The sequence below is a fragment of the Poecile atricapillus genome, chromosome 21, assembly GCF_030490865.1.
Source record: "Poecile atricapillus isolate bPoeAtr1 chromosome 21, bPoeAtr1.hap1, whole genome shotgun sequence".
In the NCBI taxonomy this organism is placed as follows: Eukaryota; Metazoa; Chordata; class Aves; order Passeriformes; family Paridae; genus Poecile; species Poecile atricapillus.
The window spans coordinates 3,904,629-3,929,847 of NC_081269.1; the positions used below are offsets into that span (position 1 = coordinate 3,904,629).

Sequence of the window (25,219 nt, forward strand, 5' to 3'; positions counted from 1 at the left end):
AGAGGTGACAGGTGGCATGGTGTTCCTGTCTGCTCTGCCATGGAGTAAAGGCAAGATCCTCATCTTGTGCAATTCCAGCACCACCTGGATGTGCTGCTAACAGAGGTGAAGGATTCCCACAGGGTGCTGCCCCATCACCTGCTGAAAGTCTCATTAGGTGAGTGCAGCATCAGCCCACCCAAAAAACTTCCCTGAACTCTGTGTCCATCCCACCCACCTGCAGGAGGAGGGAGAGCAGTCTCCGAGGTGAAGAGGAAGAGAGATGGGAGGAAGCAAAGGGAGAGGTTGAGCTGGTGAGACACTGCTGCCACCAGCCCTCTCCCCCAGAGGAAACAACTTCGGGGAGGAACTGCTGCCAAGTTTCATTTCAAAAATGAACTCCAGGGGTTATTTGCCATTCTGTGTCACTGTCCAAGCACTCCTGCTGACTGCCCAGACTCAGAACCACGTTGCCCAAACACCAGCAGGTCGCTCTCGCTGCCCTCCCCTCCCAAAACACAACTGTGAAAGCCAAGCAGGGGAGCTCAGCAATCCACAGAGAGCGTTCCTGACTCTGAGATCCCACAGCCGACTCTCCCAGCTGTTGTCATGGCAAGCGGAGAGAGGAAGCAACAACAGGAGAGCTGCTCAGTCCTTGACACACTCCATCCTTGGAACGATGGCAGCTCCCCAGCAGAACAATCCCAACAGCAATTACCGAGGCACTTTTAGAACGGGGGAAAAGCAAGAACAGATTAAAAAGCTATTTGAAACCTTGAGGCTGAGTGCTGAGGGAACAGGAGCAGCCAGGGCTGTGAGAGCTCTGCAAACAATGAGGAGACACAGAGATACTCCTCTGTGGGCCAAGTTTAATGGACCCTGATTGTCAGAGAGCCTCGGGAGGCTGTGGGGACTGCACTTGACAAAAGGACAATTGGTGCTGCTTTGTGAGTCGTGGTTGCAGTGTGGAAAACCTTCACGGAGGGGCTGAGGCTGTGCCCCTGCCAGCACGAGGCAGAGGAGGGGACGAGACAAAAGGTGACTTTGAAGTGCAGGATTCAATTAAACTCCAGCCACATGAATCACAATTCCACTGGCTGCCTTATTGTCTTGCCTTGCTGGAGGATTTGGAGAGTATCTACAAAAAAACCTTTTTACTCATGTGCAGAAGTTGTTACTGAGCAAAAGCTTTATTGTTTCCAGTAGTAAAACACCACATAAAAGTTGTGAGGGGTGGAGACGAGAACAAGAAAATAATAAACACAAATGACCAGAGCAGACTGAGCACATTCACTGAGCCCTTCTGAACCAGCTCAAAAGACAGGTACAGGTTTTACAAGATTCCAACAACCAAAGAGCAAAACCAAGAGAATCACCACAAAGGGAAAAATGGTCTTCAAAATAAAACAATGCACAGAGCTGCAGATATTCCTTATTCAGCTGTGCCTGTATCACATTGTCCAGGAGATCCTTCCCTCAATCCCAGTCTTTCCACAGCTGATTGAACAATTCTGGTTCGAACTCAGGTGGAATTAGCCCATGGAGTTAAAATATAGAGGTAAGAAAGAAAAGTTTCCATTCTCACTGAGCAATGTCAGATTTATCTCTGAGAGTGTTTTATTAAAGCTGGCCTCAGTTAAAAATGAAGCTGGTGCCTGTCAGTGGCACAGCAAGGATTCCCAGGCTCCTGTTCCACAGTGTGGGACTGAGGAACGACTGACCCGCCTGCACTGCCCAGGAGAGCAGCACAAGGGACTCAGGGAGAGTTACAAATGACACCCCCCATTTTCAAAGCTTTTTCCAACTCAGTGATGAGAAAGTAACAGGTTTAAAGAAAACAGAGTCAGTTCCTAAAAGTCTTTTTCCTTCTGCTGTAGAATTAACTTTGGCTGGCAGGCCAGGCTGTCTGAGGTGCTGCAGTAACGAGCACGACAAACCTCACTTGGACTGTCAAAAGCTTCAAGGCAAAGCAGAACTGGTTTTGGTGCCTAAACACTCTGGAAATTGAAGACCCTACAGCTCTCAGAAGCAGCAGCTCTGAAACCACACCAGTATTTCAGCAAAAGCTGACAGCTGGAGTTACTTTTTCAGATGCTGCTGATAGTTTTGGCCTTGCCCATTCCAGAGATGGAGCTTAATGGCCAGGTTAACAACAGATAAAATAAAAATCACATAAAATATCCCTCAGCAGAGAACGACCAACACCAATGGTGCGGGCCCCATGTCCAGTGATTTCTTTTTCTGCCACCTCAGGGAGCCCAAAGGGCCCAAAGGTTTTGTTTTCATTTGTAAAAGGGCAGGAACAGATCACAGAGGAAGCGTTGGAAGCATTTCACCAGTAACCTGCCACAGCACATTAACTGGGAAAGCAGAAAGGGAATGGTCCTCTGGTGGGCCATGTTCATTTAAAAAGCAAGTCAGGGATTGATTTCCGATCTTCTGCCAGAGTGTTCCAGCACCCAACCTCATTTATCTTCATACTGCAGCCATTTGTAAGAACACACACTACATGCACACAAAGTGCCCAGTGCAAAGGAAAACAGAACAAAGGAGTAATAACCGAGGGGAAAGGCTGACATTAATGGGCACAAATTGCCTTCAATGCCATGATTTCAGAGGGAACTTTTTGGAATCCTTTGTTTCTTCATAATAGACAGGTCAGCTTCAGAGCATTTAATAAAATCCACAGTCTCCTACCAGCCCAGTGTGGATTTTGTTCAGGTCTTCAAAGATCTAATTGCTCTAGAGATGTGAGGTAATTTGATTTTTCTCATCTGTCAGGCGTTAGGAGGGAAATGGTCCGTCCTGGAGAATAAGCAGGACCAGAGCACAGAGTTTTCAACAGCCTGACTCATGATGACACCACCACAGTCAACCAGATGCTCAAGACTTCCAGGAAAAAGGCAAAAGAAAGGCCCTTGCTCATGTAAGGTGTGCACGTGGGAGGGCAATCTGCAGAGCTTTACAAGATAAAGTAATTTAAAAGCTTTTATCCAATTTGGGTACCCACAGGCAGCCAGCTGGGCTGGGGGTGTGCTCCCCCCAGGAGCTGCAGCAAACACAAATCTCCCCTGACCCCTCACAGGAGCCAGTGCACAGCCAAGAGGAGTGAAAAAATCACAGCAAACTCCTTGGAGCGTTTATTTGCCCTGAGCAGAGAGAGGGAAGGGGAGAACAACTTCACCAGCTGGTTCCTGATGCCCCACCAAGCTCACTCCAGCCAGAACAAGGAAACACCAGGAGCACCTTCCCCGTGGGAGCCACGTGCCAGCCCCAGCCCCAGGCTGTGCTGGGGTGCACAGAGGACAGGCAGCTGCTGGCCCAGGTGTCACCGTGTCGCCAGTGCCCATGGAAGAGCCGGCATCACAAAGTCACCACCAGCAGCAGTTCCTGTCTGGAGTGAAACCTAAGGAATGGGAGTGCTGGATCCAGGAAAAAGCAGCTTCCTCTTCCCCTCCATCAGAGCCGTGTTCTGGTGTGGACTCGTCGTTTGCCTTCAAAATAAACAAAAGAGCAAAGTTTTGTTTGGAAAGCAGTGAAGGGAACAGGCTCCACAAAGTTATTTTACGTTGTTTTTGCGTGCTCAGTGCCATTTTAAGAGCTTCCTAAAAATAATAAAGAGAACATCCATGCATCATTAGTCCAGCAGTCAGGGCCCATTAGACTTGATTAAAGGAAGAAAAGACAGGGGAAGGAAATGTGGAAAGAAGGAGAAATGAGGAGTTGTGCTGCTAGAACTGGTCCCTCAGTACCTGTCCCCCAGGTCAGTGAGGAAGCCAAAGCTCAGCTCTGAGGGGTGACAGAGCAGATCTGCCATGAGATCTCCCTGCTCTCCATGTGCCTGGGCCATGGCCAGGAGCCACAGCAGGACATGGTCCCTGCCCACGGCTGGGGATGGGCACAGGACAGCTCTGCTCTGCTCTGCTCTGCTCTGCTCTGCTCTGCTCTGCTCTGCTCTGCTCTGCTCTCCTGCTGGCTGAACAAACCTGAGCTGATCCCTTTGGCCCCCCTGGCCAAAGTCAGGCTCTGCTGGGACACGCTGCTCCCACTGCTCCTCCTCTTGGAGGAAGGACAGGGAATCACAGCGTGAGCTGCTCAAGGCACGAGGAGTCCTGAGGAAAATTCCTCCCAGCAGCTGCTGCCTGACATCCCTGTTAAAAGATAACCTCCCCAGCCATAAAACCTCTCCATGTGTTTACAAAGGCTCCAAAATCCAGGCTTTTCACTTCTATCTTACTGACTTCTCCTGCTCTTTCTTTCCTGCTTTGTTTGCAGAGATGACATCAACTCCTGCCCTTGGTGCTTTGTGCAAAATGCTGAATGGAAAGCTGGGAGCTGGAGTGAATGCATTGCAGAGGGCACAGAATAAGTCTGAGGAGGTGGGGACAGGAGGCCAGACAGGCTGTTTGATCAAAGACCAGAGCACAGACCTCTGCAATGGGAAAGAAGGCACAAAAATAGGAGTTTCATCCTCAGCAGCAGACTTGTTTCCTGATATATTGAGTGAAAGAGCCGAGAGAATGAATCTTTGTCATCCCTCTATTTTGAAGGAAGAAGCCTTCAATTTAAAACTCCATAAAGAATTACAGGAATAGTGAAAGTAATTTATTTTTTAGTTACTCGAGCCTTTATTCACTTAACTTCAAGGCAGGCTTGAAAGAGCTGAAAATGTTTTGCTTCTACCACTCGAGGATGAAAATATTTTAATTCCCTCAAACATGGAAGGGGGCACAGGCTTCTCCAGAGGTTCATATTTACAAAAGCATTGTATCTGGAATGCAAACCTTGAATCATTTCCTAACGCTGCCACTACCCAAAGCTATGTTTTATTTATAAGTACAGCAGGACCACTCGGTGCTCTGTGGATATGAGGAGGCAGAGACAGCTCAAAGCTCCTCAGCCATGAAGGCACAATTCAGTTTTTTCACTTTGGGGAAGACAGACAACTTATCCTCTTTGGCAGCAGGAAAACTCAATCCCAGCAAGCTCTGAGCAAAAGGGGATAAAAAGCAGTGTCCAAAATTTGATGAGGCAGCCAGTGAAGGAAGCAGAGGCTTGGATGGGAGAGGCTGGGTGTGGGTGAGGGTCTTTCCTTCATATCTGATCCCTCTGTCCTTCCCAAACTGTGCCCTAAATGCAGGCAGAGGGAGGAAGAGCAGGGATTTTCCACCTCTTCTATCCTGCTGCAAAACCAGCCCTGGAAATCCACACTGGCTCACACAAACAAGGGACAAGTCTGAGAACATTCAAGCAACTTTCTCACCAAGCACAGGAAAACAAAAGTCAACTCCCCAAAGACTGCCATGAAGCAAGTCATTAAAGAAATTACTACCACATTTGGAGCCTAATTACTGTTAGGACAATTTTTTTTTTCCTTTCAATATGGAATGGAGTAGCCAGACCCACTGAAGCAAAATGTTACCTCCTCATCGTCCCTGAGGGAGCAAAGCAGACATCTGAGAAGCAGAATGGAAGGGAAAATAGAAGTTAATGCTTTAACTTCAAAGATGCCCAGAGAATTTCCTGCCATGGAAATAATGCTGAATGGCTCTGCCTGGCTCATATATTAACAGTTTGAATATTTATGAGCAAAAGTGGATGCCTACCCCAGCCAGGGAGGCACTGAGCCCACAGAGACACCACCTCATTTCTAAATCCAGTCAGTTCCTGAAAGACAGGGCATAAATCTCCCCAAATTAAGAGAGCTGGAAGCAACATTCCCTGTCCATCTCCCTCAGTTCTGCTCAGCCTCTCCCAGCACAAAGCAGCTAAAAGGAGGTACCCAAGAGAAGCAGGAGAAGGCTTCAGGCTGGTCCTGGTGACATCTGGGGATCTGTCCAGCAGGTCTCACTCTGGAATTGCAAACCAGGACATTTCTAACCCCCCTCAGCAGGCAGAGCCATCCTCTCTCAGCTCCCAGCCCTGTTTAACGTGGCTCTGTTTAAGTGCCAGCTGCTGCATCAGCCTTTAAGTATTAATGATTTAGACAACACATTGGCAGCCAGGCAGAGATGGGGAGGCTGTGATTTGCACTCCCTCTCATGGCTGCCTCTCAAACCTGACTCCAGCAGCAATCAGAGCTTTCTCCAGCCCCACAGCCCATGCCAGGCTCGCTCAGCACTCCCCAGCAGCAAGCTGCTCATGGAACAGGACTCAGCCATTCCTGGGACAAGGCCCTCAGAAGATGCTGAGAACCTGGCACCCATCAAAGCAGAACCTGATCTGAGGGGAGATGACTTTTCCTTAATTTACCCCCTGCAGCAGTCCCAAGCTCGGATTTGTTACTGCCATTAAAAGCTCTCCCTAGGCTAATGAAAACCACTGTAAGATATTGATTATTTCTTTGTTTCATTCTGTTTAATATTCCCCTTAATAAAAACGTCATAATCAATACAAGTGAGGATTTTGCTCTTTTTTAAGGCATCTCTCAGCATCAGCTGTGCAGCCAGAACAAGGTGAGTCACCTGCCCTAGCTGGGAGTAAGTAAGAGGAAAAAGGAAGATTGTGCTTCTTCCATATGTGCAAATTTAATTTTCTTTAGGATAAAACATTCTTCAGGAAAATGAGTGTGTGACCTTCCTCTTGAAAGCTATCACGTCAGAGCAGGCACCTCCAGGAGCTGGAGCTTCAGAAGCAGAAGGAACACCAGCCCCTCAGAAAAAGGTGCTTTTGAAAGGCTTTGAGAGCAGGTGGTAAAAAAAAAAATAATTAAAAAATAATAAAATTGGCAGCCTCTCAACTCACCATTCTTCTGAAACTTTGGCTCATGGGCTGAGGTTGCCTAAATCCCAACACAGCTCTGACAATGAGTCATTTTATGACAAACTCCAGGCTTCATTATCTGCCTCAGCAAACCCCAGCCGGAGCTGGAGCAGCGCACTGGAAACCTCCAACATCTCCTTAATAGCTCCTCGTTTTCCCTTGGCCACCACCCTGCTGCTGGCTTGGCCTTCGGGCTGGAAGAGCTGTGAAAGGCTGGGAGAGCAGCTGATTTTGCAGCAGCACTCCCCAGTTCCCTGTTCTGGAGGTGGCCTGGGATTTCAGGATGCTGGAGAGCTCTTGCAAAGCTGGAGTTCGAGCAAAGGTGAGAAAAAGAAGCGCAAAGAAAGTCACCGGTGGAACAACACCTGAGGTGATAATATGAAGCAAAAATTGCTCATGACATGGTGTTCTAAAGGTGCAGAGCCTTGCAGAGGAACCACTGAAAATCATCTTTTAGCAGCCCCATTCTGCAGCTGAGGATCAGCAATGGAAATGAGGAAAGATCTTTGTCCCTTGCTCTGCTTTTGGGGCAGGGCAGAGCTCAGGGGCTGTCCCACAGGCAGGGAGAGGCTGGGAAAAGTTCTGCCAGCCCTGACATCCAGCACCCATCACCTCCATCACTCTTTAAATACATCAACAGCAAGAGCAGCCTCTGTTTGTTGGCAGAGGGGCACCCAAAGTACTGAAGCACTCACTGCTGATTTCCTGCCTCCCTCCTCTGGATTTGGGAGGCCACGAAGCTCCTGTACCAGGGCTCTTGTCTGAACAAATCAGCCCCTTCTGCAGGAACACTGAGAAATAAATGACCTCAGACATAATAAAGATCTTTACAGAAACTCCCTAGGCAGCCAACCTGGCTTAACCTTTTCCTTAGCAGGATCCTCTCTACATCTCAGGGCCAGCTTTAACTGGGCTCAGGAGACTGCCACAGTTTTCCTTTTTTTTTAATATCTGCCCATGCTGCCTGTCATTTTAGCTCTCCTCCACCTACATGGGGAGATCCCACTGGAAAGGTTTGACCCCTTGTGCCAAGCTTTGCATATGGAGTTTTTAGCAGGAAAAAGGTTTTTGGTTTTTTTTTTTTTTCCTTTTTTTTGCCTCTGAAATAGTGTTTGCAGTGTCATGGCCAGGCAGCAGTTTGGCTCAAAGAGCAGGCAGAGAAGCTCCAAAATGCTGAGTACAAACACATTGTCCAGGAGTGGATCCATCCATCAGAGGCAGCACCCAAAGGGTCACCTGCTATCCACCAACACCCATTCCAACCCCACAGGACAACCTGCAGCTCTTCTTCACAGCCAACCCACAACAGGAATTCAGCCTCTCTAATTCCACACACACAACTGCAGCTTAAAATAAACCACCCAGTCCAGGGCAGGCTCTAATCCAGGGGGAGGAAGGAAGAAGAGCAGAAGAATCACTTGTTTATTTTACCTGGTGAAAAACTAAAAGAAAACTGCAAATCTCTGAAAGCTGGGGAAGGAGGGAAGAGCAGAGGAACAATTTTGTGCTGCCTGTTCCTAGCAGGAAGCGTGGGGAGGGCGACCACGACTCCATGTGGAACTGAAGAATGAACCTGCTCTCTCTAATCCAATTTATGCCTCAACATGCCCAGCACCAAGCAGGCTCAGGAACAACAGGAGAAGCAGTTCAGAGAGCAGGAATGCTCAGGAGGGAGCAGTGCTGGATGATAACTTGAGGGGTTAGTGACTAAATTAGTGGGAACTGCAGAGAGAACACATTTGCATCTCTTTCAGCTGCTTCAGGTGTGATAGCAGCCTCTGCTTTCCCAGTCACTTAATCGTTCTCAGGTTTCTGAGGGGGGAAAAGTGTCTTTCTTCTGCACTGCAGAGTTCTGGGAAGAGCCATGCTTGGCTTTAAGAGCCACCTTACTTCAGGAAAAATGTTACTCAGTCGCATAAAGCTGCTGCTGGGCTGCTTTGCTTCAGGAGAAGCTCAAGGTGTTCTGCTGGCTCTGCAGGACATAGAGGAGCTCCAGGGCTCTGCAGGGCCCCAGCCCCATGCTCTGAGTGCTCCTGGCCGTGGGTGCAGGCAGCTCCCACCCCAGACGATTACTCATGTTGCAGAAAAGGTTTTGCATTCAGGGAAGAAGGTGTGACACCGTCACAGCATCTGCCAATACAAAAAAGAAGCGTGGGGGGGAAGAGATCCCAGGGCTACAGCTCTGTGTGCCCCAGGGAAAGCTGTGCTTCCAGGGAATTCAGCCCCAAAAAGCAGGGATGGAGGCACAGGGATGTGCCTGTGGAGCTTACCAGGGGTGCCGGTGCCGGCGTCGCTGTCGCGCTTGTCCCAGCCTTGGTCACTGTGGCCGCTCTCCGTGGGGCTGAGCTCGGCCCCCTGCTCACTGCCCAGGCTGCTGGGGCTCCCCGACACTGGGGGGGACTGGGGGACCCCCAGGGCTCTGCTCATGGCCTGGCTGGGTCCCTTTGTGGGTGCTGCAGGGACAGGACAGAGATGCTGCTGTAGACACAGAGCTGGATCCTAAAGGAGCAGGAACGTCCCAGCTCCAGCCAGGAGCCCTCGGGAGCAGGGTCACCCCCGGTTCTTGTGCTCTGCTCCCAGAAAACAGCAGTGACTGTAGTGCTGCAGAGCCAGGAGTGAGGAGCTGGCCAGGGATGGGCTGCCAGGAGCAGCTCCCAGCTGCAAGGGCAGAGCCTGGAATGCTGCAGACCATGGGATGACCCAGGGAGAAATCCCAGCGAGGTTATTATTGACTATTTCTTTGTTTCATTCTGTTCAATATTCCTCTTCCTTAATAAAAACTTCATAATCAACACAAGTGAGGATTTTGCTCTTTTTTAAGGCATCTCTCAGCATCAGCAGCCAGAACAAGGTGAGTCACCTGTCCCAGCTGGGAGCCTCACCTGGCACAGCCACAGCCAAGAAGGGAGGAGAGCAGCCGAGCCAAGAGCCAAACATTCAAGCACTTGACACTTCCCACCCTCCAGCCACAAGGAACTGCAGCTCCTCACCCATTCCTGCTTGGAGCTTTCTCTCTTGAGAGCCTTTTGACCCCACAGGGATGGGTTTGTCATCCAGGCTGGAGGAGCTGAGCTCTGAGTCGCTGTCGCTGGAAACCACTGCAGGAGAGATCAGGGGGAGGAGAGGAGAGAGACAGTTATTCACAATGTTCATAACACTTCCCAAAGAGGTGCCAGATGGATCCAAATAAAACAGGAACAAACGCTGACTCGCTGCTCACGTTCCCCCTCTCCAGAGGAGACCCTACCTGCAGTTCCCCTGCAGCTGTTCTCTCTTCCTCTCCAGCGTGATGTGCTTTTGCTTTTTGCAGGTGATTTATAACTGCACTGCACAAACTCCAGCCGTGCCAGCACCTGCAGCAGGTGCAGACACCACCAGTGCTCCTCTCCTGTTATAAATCCATATTGTGATATTTGCTTTCGCAAGTATTAAGATGAATGCTATGTGTTATATGCTTTTGCTGTGTCTTTTTCTTTTTCTCCTGCTAAGAAAGTTTTAGGCATAGGTCAAGAAGAATTTTGGATGTTAGGGCAATGTCCTGTCAGTGCAAAGCTAGATAACCTCCAGGAAACAGATGATGAGGCCCAGGCTGCTATAAACACTGACTGCCTGCAGAAGGAGAAACCCCAGCCCAAATAAAAATGTGATAAAGAGAAATAAAATCTCTTTCATGCTCTAAAAAAGTGGATTCAGGGTGTAGCCATGCAAAATACTTCTTGGAAAAATATGAATATGCATTAAAACCCCACAGCAGAATGGGATAAAAGGAGTGTTCCAAAGATACCAGGTGTGTTCCTGATATCCTTGTTTCCCTCCAAGCTGCATTTCAAGTGTGGCAGGGCCTCCAGGATCTAAGAGGAAAACACCAGACAAATCCTGAGCACATCAAATCATCCCCTTCAGCAAACTGTGTTACCCCTGCATCCCCACAGCTCCAAAGGCAAGGGTCACTCCTTTTCCTCCAAGAGACTGTTCTCCTGTTCCAAAGCTTTTTTTTCTCTGTGGTTTTCTTTCCCCTGAATCCTGGCTCTCTTCCTGCTGCTTTCCACTCCCCATATTTTCCAAAAGAGCTGAAGGAGTCTCATTTTGCCAGACACAGCTTCCCAAACTGGCAGGTTCTTTCCACTTTTCCATGCAATTATGCAAACACCTCTCCTGCTTATACTGGTGTAAAAGATAACTTGACTGCCAGCTGCTCTGGGGAAAATGAGAAAGGTGTTTTTCCCAATTCCTGGGTTTTTGTGATGGTTTGATCCCAGAACAGAAATGGTGGGGCTGATGAAGGAAGGTAATGGGAAAAAAATCTGTCTTTTGTTTGAGGGATTGCACCTAAAGCACTTCTCCATGTGAGCAGGCAGATTCCAGCTCTCCTGGCAGCTCAGCAGCCACTTCAAACAGCAGGTCACAACTGGGAAAAAGTACAAAATCAGCCCATGAGAGATGTAAAGTAGACAACACTGCAACCTACAGCCTCTCCTGCAGGAAGAGGAAGCCCTGATGATTATTTTTTTAGATCCATCAGGACATCTCTAGAAGCTCACATCCCTGTGAGAAGTGATTTTCTCTGAACAAACCACGCTGCCCCCACGCCGTGTTACTCACAGTGCCCAGCCCCAGAGAGGGACGTGGTGACAACCACGGGGTAACACAGAGCTGTCACTTCACCTCTCTGTGTCAGCCCAAACCCTTCAGCACTCCCCAGGGCAGGAGCTTGGGAATCCTTCCCCTTGCACAGAGCAGGAGCTGTCAAATATTCCTGCCAAGCACCTCTGCAGGCACTCCTGTATTCAAGGCAGCAATCTGTACTACACAAAATATTTCATTTTAAAAAAAGAGAAGTGAATACCTAAAGTAATGCTAACATCCCTGAAGATATTAAAGTTGGCTGCCAGTGTTATTGCAAGGCATTATTGAAGTTGCCCTGGCAGGCAGCTCCTCACACACACCCTGCACAGCCTTTCCCTGCAGGGAAAGGGGCTGGGGAAGGGAAAAAGGCCCCTTTACAAGCTGGGGAGCTGCAATGCTGGCTAAGAGTCCTCAAAGCAAAGGTTTGTCTAATAAACATCTTCATTACTACCCCATAACTCCCTGGGAGAGGAGGGAACTTGTACATAAACACTGTTCAAAACAATCCATACACACCAGAGTGGGGTTTTTTTTTTTCCTATACAGTCCAAATCTCAGCTGTAAGATTCATTCTGACCATCTTATTGCTCAATTCTCTCAGAAAATGAAGTCCTGTTCCACTTGGTCATCATCTGTTATTTTGGTTTTTGTTCTTTTTGCTCTCCTGGATTCATAAAATCCATTACTTTAGAACAGCTCCTTCCTCCATGAATCCTCTGAAAATGCTGGGAGCCAGGATTTATTTGGAGAAGGCCCCAGTGAATCAGTGGAGGTGACTTTAGCTGCCTGTCCTCCTGCCATTCAGCAGCTCAGAGAGAACCAGCACAAGAGAGGGAAAATATTAATGACTCGAAGGCACTCGCACCACAGGACCAGCCCTGTCTGCTCTCATTTCCTCTGCTGCCAATGAGAGTGTATTTTACTCACTGCACCAAAGTCTCCCTTTCAGGTAATCCTTCATCCAAAGCTCCCAGACCTTTCCAGAGCCCAGAAGTATTAAATCTGGTGTTCCAGCAGTTGCTGATATATCAATAAGAGTCGTTGGGCAGCTGTTCTTCCAGAGAACGGAACAGATTTATCCCTATCTCCAGCTGACTGAAAAAAATAGCTCATAAAATAAAATCTGCTGAGATAAAACCTGCTAGAAAAGCAGTATTTCCCCAGGGAATGGGTCACTCACTGAGAGCCTGGAGCCCTGCAGCTGCTGGCAGAGCCCAGGGTCCCTCCACACGAGGTTCAACCCCAAGCCAGAGGCATCAGAGATCCACAGGGAATGGTGAAACACAACTGGCTGCACTTATCCCCAGAGGCAAACCAGGACGTGAGGAGGCTGTGCTGAGGCCAAGGGGAAGGAACACTTGGCTGGGGCTGGGATCTGTTATTAAATGTGTGTTTCTGGCACAGGAAGAGCCATCCGAGCTCCCTGGCGCTGCCAGCGCAGGGCAGGGCCCAGCCTGGCACACACAGAGCTTGGCACATCCTGCAGCTGTCAAAAACACAGCAAAAGCACGTGGGAATCACAGCTCCAACACAGCCCCAGGAGGAGCAAAATCCCTCAGCAGGGCTGCCCTGCAGCACCCAGATTTTTGGCAAACACATGGAGCAGGGGTGGAACAGCTCCTGGTCACTGCAGGTGGGAAAGGGAGAGAAAATGAGGATTATTCCAGCCCAGGGACCCATTGAGGGCAGCTCCTGTGCCAGATCACAGCCAGGGGTGCTCCAAGAAGGAAGAGGTGACTGGACCCAACCCTTGTCCTTTTCAGGAGCAGCACAAGTTGCAGCTTTGTCACTGCAAAGCTGGCGAGTTCAATGTCCCTTTTGGTGGCCTGCAGAGTTCTTGACCTTCCCCAGCACATCCCCCTCTGCCCCATCCCTCAGGGATTTGGCCTCCAGCCCACAGACACAGGACAAACCCCCTGCATCCCCCTGCCCAGCTGCTGCTCCCGTGCCTCTGGCACATCCCACTGCTTGGCAACACGGATGGAACAGGAAAATCCCCCAGATTTTCCCCCAGGAAAATCCCCCCTCCAAGCACAGCAGCAGGCAGCCTTCCTGCCAAACAGTGCAGCAGCTCGGGGATCACACTTCTATTTTCCACCCAGCTGTTTTCCACGTTTTTCCTGCAGAACTCATAGCTTGGAAGTAGGAAAGCCCTGCTGCTCTTGCTCCCACCCCCTGACCCAGCACAGAATCCCACACACATTCCAGCACATGGAGCAGAGCTGCTGCCCAGCAAAAGAAATATTGCTGCTATTCTCCTCCTGACAATACATTGGTGCCTTAACTAATAGCAGGGTTCCCATGGCAACTGCTTGTTTATAACAGAAAAACTAAAGGCACCAGCAAATCCCAGTGTCAGTGAGCACAGGAGAAATACCGAGTGTGCAAAAATAAAACTTCTGTCTGGTGGGGTTGGCTTTTCTTCCTTGGGGCACATTCCCACCCTCCCTTGGTCCTGCTGCCTTCCACCCTCCTGCAGTGGGAGAAAATGCCCAGGTTCTGACACTGATCCTCTGCTTTTGAGGGGGAAAAAGGGAAACTCAAGGTTTGTTCCATCTCAGCTCCTGGTGTGGAGGATGCCCAGGGACTGTGTTGGCCACACCTGACTTGAATCCCCAAAGAGCTCAGAGATGGCTCCTTCAGCATGTTATAGATACATATTATATTGCTGGCTTTTTGCAAATATTAAAATGAATGTTATGTGTATAAGGTCAGAAAACTTGGTTATATTAATATGGTTCCTTCTATTTCTGTTATTGATGAAACTTAGAAATAGTGGTATAATATACAAATATGTTGAGCTATGGCATAGTATTAAAACAAAAACTACTTTTGTTTGTATAACCCAAAGACTGAAAAAGATGGTTAGAGACCCCCCTCCATTCTTGGATTATCTTATCCAGATGAGGACAGCAGTGACCAGAGCTCTGGGGGTGGAATTTATTGCACTTCTGGTATCAGAGAACGTGAAACTCGGTGGAGCCAAGAAGATTGATTTACTGGGAAGGGGGCAAGGAAAAAACTAGAGGAACATCAAAAATCCTAAGAAGAATGTCTGAGTATGTATGAGAATTTATGGATATGTAGTAGGGTTCTGTTTTTAAGGGACAATCCTTTGTTAGTAAGGTGTGCTCTCTTGGCAGGATGCAGAGACACCCAGCCATATCTGTATACTTTATTTTTATCTCCTAATTGTCTTTTTATTACACTTTAAATTCTATATAAAAATATGTGAAGCTCATTTTTTCACAAGCACATCAGAGCTGAGCAGAGGGGCTGGAGAGGGCTGGAAAAGCCCATGGAGAGCAGGCTGTCAGAGGCAGGCATGTTCAGTGCCAGAGCTCATTCCCAGGAACATCCTGCCAAACCAGCACCGGCGTTCTGCAAGGATGTGTCTGCGTGAGGATGTACAAGGTGTGAGCTGACAAATGATACCAGCCAGGCAGGGGGAACCAGGCTGCCTTGGAGAGCTCAGCCCAGCTCCAGCTGCAGATTCACAGTGGCAATATCATCTCCACAGGGGAAGGAGGCTGCCCTGCACACGGCAGAGCTGGGGGATGACAAACAGCAGGAGTCCCAGCACTGGCACCTTCAAAAGAGGTAAAAGGAGGGGGGAGATGCACAAGCTCCCAGCTCCAGAGATGAATTACAGCCCTCAGTGCCCACTGAAAGCTGTCCAGAGGACAGGCAGCCTCACAGAGAAGGGCAACAGGGAAAGAAAGCACCGGCAAATAAAGCCATAAATTCATATTACCCAACCCATAAAACAGCAGCCTGACAAACATCAGAGGGCAGGGACAAAGGCAGCTCACCACCCACATCAAAGCCTACCAAAGGTCACTTTGCTGTCCTCCCCCTGCTCCTTTGCTGCTCCTGCCTGTATTTATGGGGAAGCCTCCAAAAAAGAGAACTCAGCTGAAAAGCTGAACTAAGCAGCAGGCCAGGTCTGGCCTCAACAGCTCCAACTCTTAATGTTTTCTCTATCATGTGAACAAAAAACAACCTCATCAATCAGTCCCTCTACTAAGACAACTCCTTCCAAGCATCTCCTGGAGGGAAACACAACCATCTATTGTTGATCTAATTTGTCTTTAATTACGAAAGTTAGAGTAGGGCTGGGAGTGCTTTCTTAGCTGGGCCCTGAAGAGAAGGTTTGTAAACCCAAGTCTCCTGAGGTTTCTTTATTAAAAGATGATTTCCCCCTGCACGTCTGGTAAGTGGAAGAGTGCATGCAACTGGTTCATTCCAGAGGTCTTCTCCAGCTGAGGGGATCTAACAGCAAAAACCAGGAGGGGAGAGGCCAGACAGTTCTGCCAACCCACACAGAGGGAAAGGAAATCCAAGCAGACTGGCAGTGGCTCTGATTCTGCAGCACTTGCATGCTGGCAGAGCACTTTCTAACTCAGCTCACAGTGAACTGAGAGCAGCAGAAGAAAGGAGCAATAGCCCCAAGGAGGGAGGGAGGGAGACCAGCCTTGGGCCAGCCTTGGCTGCACAGTGATGTCCACCAGTGGCACAATCCCTGGAGTCCAGCAGGAACAGCTCTTCAGGCTGTGACTGCAGGCAAGTGTCTGCTCCATGCTCATCCCAGAAAAACAGTGGGGGTGAGGCCTGCAAGCAATGGAGGAAAGCAGGGACTCAAGGATGGGCAGTCCAGGAGGACTGGGACTAATCTGGGCCACCAATGTGCACTTAAATATCAGTGAATCCTCACAAAACCACCGTAAACCTCCAACCTCCATGTGAGGAACACACCCCACCCTGCAGGGTAACACCTCTAACAGAGAACCTCCCCTGATTGTTGGGATCCTGCCAGCAATGGGAGAAGCCAGGTCCTTCTCCCACCTGGTTCCTGGGTGGGACAACCAACCTCTTCCCCTGGCCCAGGTGAAGGAGCGGCTGCTCCCGACGCTCTCCGGCTCCGGCACGGCCGCCTCGCCCTGCCAGGGCTGGGGCTGCAGCTCCAGGGGCTTGCTGCTGCTGCTGCTCTTCAAAGGCACGATGTACTTGGGCAGCCCTTTGTAGAACCACGCTCCAGACCTCTTCCAGACCTGCCAGAGACACAGCCAGGACATCTTCAGCTGGGTTTTTACAGCAAGAGAGCAACAGCCCCTGCAAAATGAGCTCCCCACCAAGCTCGGCCCAGCCGCTCCCTCCCATCCCAAATTCCTCCCTAGCCCCTGTCAGCTCAGATTCATCTCGGTCCTCCTTCCACAACTAAAAAATCCCAGCTGTGAAGAAGCAGCAGGTACAGATTGAAGGAGGAGCAGAAGGTGATGGCAGAAGTGCTGCCTCAGTGCTCATCTCACAGAGCAATTCAGGCCAAGCCAGATCGTGTAACGAGCTTGAAAACCCCAGAACAAGAACGCTCAAATAACCAGAACCTGCAGCAGGAAATGGACCTCGAGCACTAAACTGTAATATCTGCTGTAAGAACAGCCTCTCCTCTCCAATTTAGCTTTAATGCAGCTTATGATGAAGGCACTCTATTAAGTATATTTAATATAAAGCCTGCTGTAAGCCAGGGGAAGGGAGAGGGGTGGCAGCTCAGACAAGGAGAAATGGCCTCTTACAAACCTAATTCTTGTGTGCCTTCCAGCAGCCTGATAATGAGCTAAAGACACCGGGCAAAAATAAGTTAATATAGTAGTAAAAATATAATTTTTTACTTCTTGTGCTTCTGCTCAGAGTGGAGGAGACCATCAGCGTTTCCACTCCAAGGTCCCAAAGCATTTTTCACAGTTTCATCATGATGGCAGTGGGCGCAGATGCAGATATCCCTAATTGCAGCAATACATTTGCAATTTGCCTTTAGAGCTTAATCAAAGCAGAGGGCAGCAACAACCCCTGACATTCAGGAGCTGCTCTACAAAAGCAGGACACCAGCAGCACCACTGCACTGATGGTTCCCAGCCCAGAGCCACCAACAGAGAGAGCTCAGATCTCTGTGTCTGAGGTCCTGAAAGCCAAGTTCAGGCAATCTGAATTCAGAGGGGGACCTGGTAATGTGGTTTTTTTTAAACAAAAGAGCACTCAGCAGAAGAAAGCAGAGCACTGCTGTGACCCAGCACATGTGCAAGGGGGAGGCTCGTGCATCGCAGCAGGATCAGCAAAGCAGGAGGTGAGAGCATCCTACAGCTACACAACGTGCACCACCCAGCAGGAGGCTGAGTCTGCCACCCAGGCAATAAAGCTGGGAAGCCAATTTCCCAAGACAGCAAGTTGTTCTTCTGCAGAGGGGGTTTTGGCAGGCAGGACATCTCAGCAGCTCCTTCTCCACTGTGCCAGGAGCCAGAGTGACCCAGGCAGCCAAGGCACAGGCTGACACAGCTCCTTCTGTCCCTTCTGCTGGCACGTGGGGGCTGCACAGCAGTTGGCACAGCGTGTCAAACAGCACATGGCAGTGCAGCACAGGGACCCTGCAGGAACAGGATCTGCTCTCCGAGAATTGGGACCAGATTTTTGAAATGCAGCAGATTTTTGAAGTGTGGGACAGACACCTCTGCACAGAGCTCAGCCCCTCTGCAGCTCAGGCACACATGGCCCATGCAGGAGCTGCAGGCTGGCCAAGCCCAGGTCTCCCTGAGGAAGGCTGGAGGTTTTGGGAGCAGCTGCACCCACAGGGATCAGCAGGAGAACAGGGACAGGGCTGGAAACTGCCCATCCCTGACACACACTGGGGTTCTGGTGCACACACACCTTCCCTGGATAAACTGCTGGGGAGGAAACAGCCCTCTGGTACAGCCACTCTCTGAACAGACCTTGCAACATCTGTAATTTAATTTGAAGCACTGGAGAGACCTATTATCTTCAGGCGAGCTCCAATTTAGACACACCATAAAACCAATCAGACACAGCATGGATGGCTGGAACAAAGGCTGGGCACCCCCAGGTTTCTCACTACCCCAAAGCAAGTCGTTACAGAAAGAGTTAATGACATAACACACCCAGCTCTGATGTGGTAATACTAATATAAAACAGATTCTCTGCATATATATTCCCTTTAAATTGGTGCTTCTAATAGAGTTTGGTCCTATTATGGCAGCAGTGAAATTGTTTTGAAATCAGCTCTAAAATAGCTGCAGCAAGATGCTCTCCCCTGGATGGATTCAGTCCCTCTGCCCCTCCAGGTTTGCAGCACAGCCCATCCCAAAGGACCATGGATCACATCCTGCTCTGGGGCAGTGGGAGCATCCTTGGATCAAAACTGGTCGATATTGCTGACTGCTATTGATGGCATTTGATTGATGGCCAGAGTGGCCTGACAGCAAAGCTTTTGCTTGATTTTAAATTAATACATCTGTAGCAGAGCCTTGAGAATGAGATTCCTGTTTATTAGCAGGAGTTTACAGGAAGGGAGGATGTTACTCCCACCAGTTCACATTAAGGTGAAATTTGTTCCCCACGGCAGTCTGAGCTTGGGTAGGAGCTGGAATGTCACCAGGGAGAGGGACAGCCGTGGCCATGACAGATAAATGCCTTTTCTAACCCTGATAATATTCCCATTAACGTTGCATCAAGCCATCATTGCAGCTATGGAGTGACACATGCAGAAGCAGATGGGGATTTTATCGAGCCTGGAAATGGGACCTAACAGAGAATCACTGGGCCCTGGTGAGACTCACGCTGCTGCTCAAACTTCCCTGAGTGTACAAGTGCTAAAACAAGCTCCTGAACGGGAAAACATGAGGCCTTGCTGATAAAGACATGGATCACAACTGAGGGAAGCATAACAATGACTCCCAGCCTCCCCAGGGTCCTCCTCACCAAACATCCCCTAAACAGAGATGCTTAGGAATGATCTTTGCTGCAAAGCCACATTTTGCTCTGCCACCTCCTGCTTGTACCATGCAGGGGCTGTTCCCATCCCTCAGCCCTTTCCTTCAGAGCAATCTGGGCTTGGTGAGAGGAAAACCACCCCTTTCAGCCTCCCGTGCTGACACCAGCAATACCAAAAGGTAAAGCAGCTCCCTGTAGGTTACAGAGAAGAAAAAGACACCTGCAGATGCAGCCACCCCGGGAGGACCTCGCTGGCATCCCTTGCTTGCAGCACATTCCCACACAGCCACTTTGTCCCAGCTCTGCAGCCCTGGCACCCCACAAACACCGCTGGCAGCGCGGGGAGAGCGAGCGCTCCTCACCCTCGTTATTTGCATTCATCTGCCTTCCCATAACACAGAGATTTCCAATTACATTATTTACAGCAATCTGTTGTCAACTCCCACATTCGGCACTTGAGGATGAAGGAAATTAAAAGGCAGTGAAATTACCATTCGGAGCTTTGTTTCCGGAATAGCAAAATCTCTCTCCCCCCTGACCCCGACGTTTCTCAAGCTGCGGTGGCTGCCAGCCTTCAACTATTTATCATCCCCCTTTCAATCAGCCCTCTTTTTTTTTCCACCCATGGCTCTATTCTAGAGGACACTATTTTGAGTCTAACTACTAGCTGCCACCCCCAAAATAATATGGCAGAGGCTATTGATGAGTTCTTTCAATTGCAAACAGGTGCACATCACTCCGATTCAATCCAGAGTCACTCAAAATAAACACCCCTCTCCATCCCTGGGGTGTTTTGCCAGGAAATCGTCATGCCAGGCAGGAATAACCCCAAGTTGTGTTGCTTTACAGTGTTCCAAGTGGTAGGAGTGGATATGTGAAAAGGGAAGCACTGGGGGCAAAAGGGGAGGAGACGACCCCACGCTTCCGGTGCAAAAATCTTTGTGTGGTTTATTGTGATAAACTGAGAAATGCAGCCAGCCTTGAAAATGCTGTGTAATGAAGGAGAAGGAATGAAAAGGAAAGTGAAGCAGAGGGGGGAAATTAAAACTTTTAACAGGTCCCTGGTAGCTGACACTCTCTTTCATATTTGAGGGAGTTTAAAAAAAACAACACAACTGTCTCTCCCCACCCCAGGGAAACTGCTTTAATTATCCCTACAATTCTGGATGTGTCAATTCAAATGTAAATGTGCACAAATGCTTCCAAGAGGATTTTAATTACAATGATACCATCACTAATTATGGATATATATATATATATAAAAACATATATAAAGGGGAAATTCAGGAAGGTGCTCTGCAGAATCTGGTGCTATCAGTCAAAATAAGGCTGTGCAGAGACCTAAAGGGCTGGGCAGGGATTTGACAAAACCCAGCAGGTCCCTTTTCCCCTTCAGGTGAGGAGGTGACAGGCAGGTTTTGGCCAGGCACAGCTAATACAGCGTGGGCACTGCTGCTCGAACTGGCCTGGCAGCAGGGAATCGTTCCAGCTGTGTTTTTAGCCACCAGCTCTGCTGCCAGGCAGGTTCTGCTGCTCTGACAGCTGCTGCAACCAGCCCTTGGCACTGCAGGAGCTGCTGCCTTTCTGCCCCAGAACCTCTTTCCCCGGGAGGTTTCTCTGCAAACCCAGAGCTGGCTGCAGTCAGGGGTCAGCATCCTTGAGCTCCCCGTGGGATCCACACAGGAGCAGGACTGAGCCAGGGGCATCAGCCAGGGGCATCAGCCCTCCTCACTCTGTCTGCACAAAGGTGAACCAAGATCAGAGCCAAGAAAGGCACAAGGAGCAGGGAAGGAGGGAAGGAGGGAGGGAGATTCCTGCCCTCAAAAGCAGATGTGAGCGTGGCTGAATTTGCTTCTGCCCTTGCTTGCAGGAACACCAAACCACAATCCACATCATCCTCAGTTCCACTGCCATGCAAACACATCATTGCAAAGGAAAACACCCACGGAATCCTGGAAGAACAAAGGAGGCTTTTCCACAGCTCCCTCTGGAAACAGCTGGGACAAATGCCTCTGGAGTGCTGCAGGTGAGCTCTGTTTTATTTCAGGATGCACTGGGGGTGCCTGTGGGTCCCTGGGGGTGTTCCCTTTGCCTGCAGGAACATCCAGGCTCTGGCAGCACACACAGACCCTCACCCTGCACATCCCCTGCTGCCGAGCACGCCGCTGTGTTTGGGATGCCTGGGATGCAGGCAGAATCCTGGGAAACAGCAGGCAGAGCCCATTCATCGCCTCCACTCTCCAGAAATAAGCCGGTGTCAGAGCAACTCGTTCCTCATCGCTATGCAGCACAGCCTTCCCGAGCAGGTTTTCAAGGAAACAGAAAGCAGCAGAGTTGGTGAGGCTGGGATTCCCAGAGGGATCTGCGGGCACCAAGCGCTCGACTCCGGCTGGAGAACCCATGTAAGGCACAGCTTGTTGCTTTGGTGTTTGTTTTGACCCAGGCTGGCTGATTATTTAATCACAACCTAGGCCAGCACCAAAAGGGGGAGATGGGTACCATGTGTCACTGAACCTATGCTGGCTGAATTCCAGCCTTGCAGGGATAAATAATACCATGGGAAAGGGAGGGATGGAAGCAGGAGCACAATGCCACATGCTGCAGATGTTAGCTGGTGCATGGCAATGTCCAACCCCACCATCCCGAGGTCCTGGTGGGGCCACGTTTATTCTGATTTGCCTCAACCTCCTTGCCCTGGCTGACATGCCCTGCTAATTCTCAGTTCCCAAATCACCCAAAAATAAAGGCAGGGCATGTGGGAAGGCAGAGGGGATGTATGATTTAATGTCTGTGAGCCCACACTGTGACCTTTCCAACCTTCTCCTGATCAGGGCACCAGCAGCAGCATAAATAAGAAAGGAGACAGATTTGAACCCACCTCAAAGGGAATTGAAAAATAAAGCAGAAGTTAAGGATTGAGAGGCAAGCTGAGGCTATAATTTAGTCTAAGAAGGAAAGGTCCATCCATTTCCATCAGGGATGCACTTTGGCTGTATCTCAGGACTCACAGAGTGAGTGCTGATAGTTATCATACCCTCACCCTCTGGCCATACATAACATCTGCTGGACACATTAATATTCTCTGTCCAGTGACCAGGTTACTTATTATTTTTTAAGAAATAGGAAAAAAACCCACAGTGGTACAGAGATATTAAAAAACCCCAACAGAATAAAAGAAATAAAGGAAATTTTAGTCCCTGCGTTTCCCCGCAGAGCACAGAGAATATCTGCACCTGCCTTGCTCTCTATTTTGGGATCTCTATCTGGAATTCAAAACATCTGGATGATTCAGTGTAGCAAATTGTTATCAAAATCCAGGGAGCTGGAATGCTCTCTTCCTGCCCTACCCACACTGCTGCTGATAATTCAAAGACCAGCAGCATCCCTCATTTTACCTGCACATGGACTCTGTGGGTGCTCCCACACAAAAAAATCCCTCCAATGTAAAACCTAAGGAATGCAAAGTTTACACAACTAATTAAAAAAGAAATAAATAAATCAGCATCTCCAACACCTGCACAAACACTCTCTTTGCACTTCAAAAATTGATTTAGCAGAGCACCCAGGTTACACAGTTGGGTGCTCTGGTCAGAAATAGCTGGACTGGATTGATGCTGAAGCCAAAGCCCAAGATAAATTGATGGGAACAAGTGAAAATCCATCTGTAAGCACAGAACAAATTCACAGACTTCACTTCAGCACAGAGCAGCGAGCCCTGATGTTGGTGGATGCTGGCTGGCAGACAAACACTGAGGCAGCCCATTACTTTTTTTTTTCTTTTGCAGTGTAAAGTCAAGGATGAAGGATATAAAAATTTAGAGACCTGCATTAGAAGTCTCACACACTGGAAAGTTATGGGATTTTGCAGGCAGGGAGCAAAACAGATTTAAAGGCCACAATCCTAGCTATTTTTAGTGGGACAAATATTGCAGTTATGCTCTACATCTCTCAATCTGTATTAAAAAAACAGTTTATTTGCCACAGAGTGAGGAGGGAAAGGGTGTAAGGGAACAACCCTGTTATGGCCAGAGCTAGAAAAATCACACAAAGCCAGGCTGCAGGTGTGGTTTTTCTCCTTCACTCCCTCAATAAAACAAAGTTGTCACCACTGGGTGTGTTTGAGCTTCCCAAATCCCATTTTCTGCCTTCCAAGGCACAGGGAAGAGCCCTCACATGCTCTGCACAGGTTTGGGGTGGGCAGGTGGATGCTGCTGAGCCCCATCTCCCCACAGCTGTGTTTTACCTCTCTCTGCTCACTGCAGATCTTGCACAACCACAGAGGACGTTTCTGGGCTCCAACAGTTTCTATCCCACACTTGGTGCAGACTTTCTGAAACAAGGAGAGAGAAAAAGAGAAAAAGCAAAAGAGGTGGTGTTAGCAGCTCCCCACAGCCCTTAGGGGAGAGAAGGTTGGGAAGCAACAGCTCTGTTTTGCTTTCCTCAAAAACCTACAAAATAAAATGGCACCATTTTCCTGTTTTTCCTGGAGAACCACTGACTGCAGGAAGATGCTTGAGGTCTATAAGGACATGAGACAAAGGCAAATCCACAGCAGAGTCCTCAGCTCCAAGGTGAGGAGAGAACTGGACAGGGCAAATCAAACCCCATCACCCACAGGTGTATTTCCAGAGTGGCTTTTTTATTCCCCTAAATCCTTACCCCCAATTTCTGTGGCCTGGAAAGCAGCTGTAACCAGGCACAAGTGCAAGACTGGAAATGTTCTCCTTCCTCCTCTCACACACAGGTGTTAAATGTTAAATCCCACACTTTCCCCTCCATCTCAGCACTCTCTCCTTGATCTGTGGCTGTTCAGCAAGTGGGCATGGCCATGGTTACACACATTTCCTGAGTGGCTGATGGTCCTGCACAGCCCTTTTTGCTGCACAAGGGAACTTTCAAGTCTCTGCTGGCGTTCCAAGCCATTTACAACCCCAATCACCCAATATTACATAACGAAGCTGATGCCTATCAGCCCTGGAGTGCAGCTTGAATGAGAAATTGGATGAATCCTTTGATCCTCACAGAGGGAAAAGCCAGTCTAAAGAGGAGAGCAGAAGCTTGCTGAGATATACATGAGGTTAGGATGTCCCCAGATTTACACATCCCCCACACCAGGCTGCTCCTGTGTGCAGGGATGAAGGTCTCACCATCTCCATCCCACTATCCCTGCCTTCATCCTCATCCTCATCCTCCCAGAGAAATAATGAACAACCTGTTGAGTCTGGCACATCAGCCCTCAACATGGTGCTCCCCAAGGCAAGGGGGATGCACAAATTCAATTACAGACACCACCTAAAAGACCCCAAACTCTCCCTCCACCAACCCAAAACCCGAGGGAGCAGCTCAGCCTGAAATACCCTCCAAGATCCCAATCCCCACATTCAAACACACATTCAAACGCTCCCTCTAGTGGAAGTTCCCAACCGATTTGACTCCCTTGAATTCTGAAAAATCCCAATACTAAAACGGTGTTTTCCTCCTCCCCTTCTCTGCAGAGTAGCTGGAAAATTAAGCATCACTCCCAACTCCTTGGAAGACAAAAATCAATGGCATTAAATGCAGCCCCATTTCTCATTAAACACAAGACAAAGTGCTTTCCTCTCCCACTCATCCTTCACCTTTTTTAATATCAATACTATATATATTTTATATATAAATATTATAATAATAAAACATATTATATTATTGATATATTATTTATATATAAATATAATAATAAAATATAATAAATATTATTATATTTTTTGATATCAATCCCCTCTGCATGGTAAATGGCACGTTGGGCTTTGTCTCTCTCCTGCTATTGTTAACACATCTGGCTTTGCACACACCTTTGCCTTGCCACAATGCCTAGATTTCCCAGATAATAAAAACTAATACCAAAAGCATTCTTTATAAAGCAGGAAGTGGCACTTAGAAGATCGATCAGAATTGCAGCAGCTCTGTTCAGCAGGAGGGACTTGCTGAAGGTAAATTCTTTGCTGCGTTTCGGGTGCATCATTACAATTCCTGTTATTGAATTAAATGTGCTGCAATGACACCGGAACGGAGCAGTGCCCGCCAGAAAAACATG

The 25,219-nt window shown here is 48.9% G+C and overlaps 1 protein-coding gene across 2 annotated transcripts in view; it reads right to left on the reverse strand.

Annotated features, from left to right (window-relative positions):
- Positions 1-268: 268 nt before the first annotated feature.
- The window catches only part of RPH3AL (rabphilin 3A like (without C2 domains)), a 38,154-nt gene continuing 13,203 nt past the window's right edge, over positions 269-25,219 (reverse strand). Inside the window, exons 5-9 of one of the 2 annotated variants that reach the window (XM_058854141.1) lie at positions 23,390-23,476; positions 16,238-16,418; positions 9,732-9,839; positions 9,012-9,194; positions 877-3,473 (exon numbers count right to left, since the gene is read on the reverse strand). In XM_058854141.1, the coding sequence (XP_058710124.1) occupies positions 3,439-3,473; positions 9,012-9,194; positions 9,732-9,839; positions 16,238-16,418; positions 23,390-23,476 (594 nt within the window). In that variant the 3' untranslated portion in view covers positions 877-3,438. Of the gene's footprint in view, positions 3,474-9,011; positions 9,195-9,731; positions 9,840-16,237; positions 16,419-23,389; positions 23,477-25,219 lie in introns of both variants that reach the window. The other variant, XM_058854142.1, reaches the window with a different exon arrangement.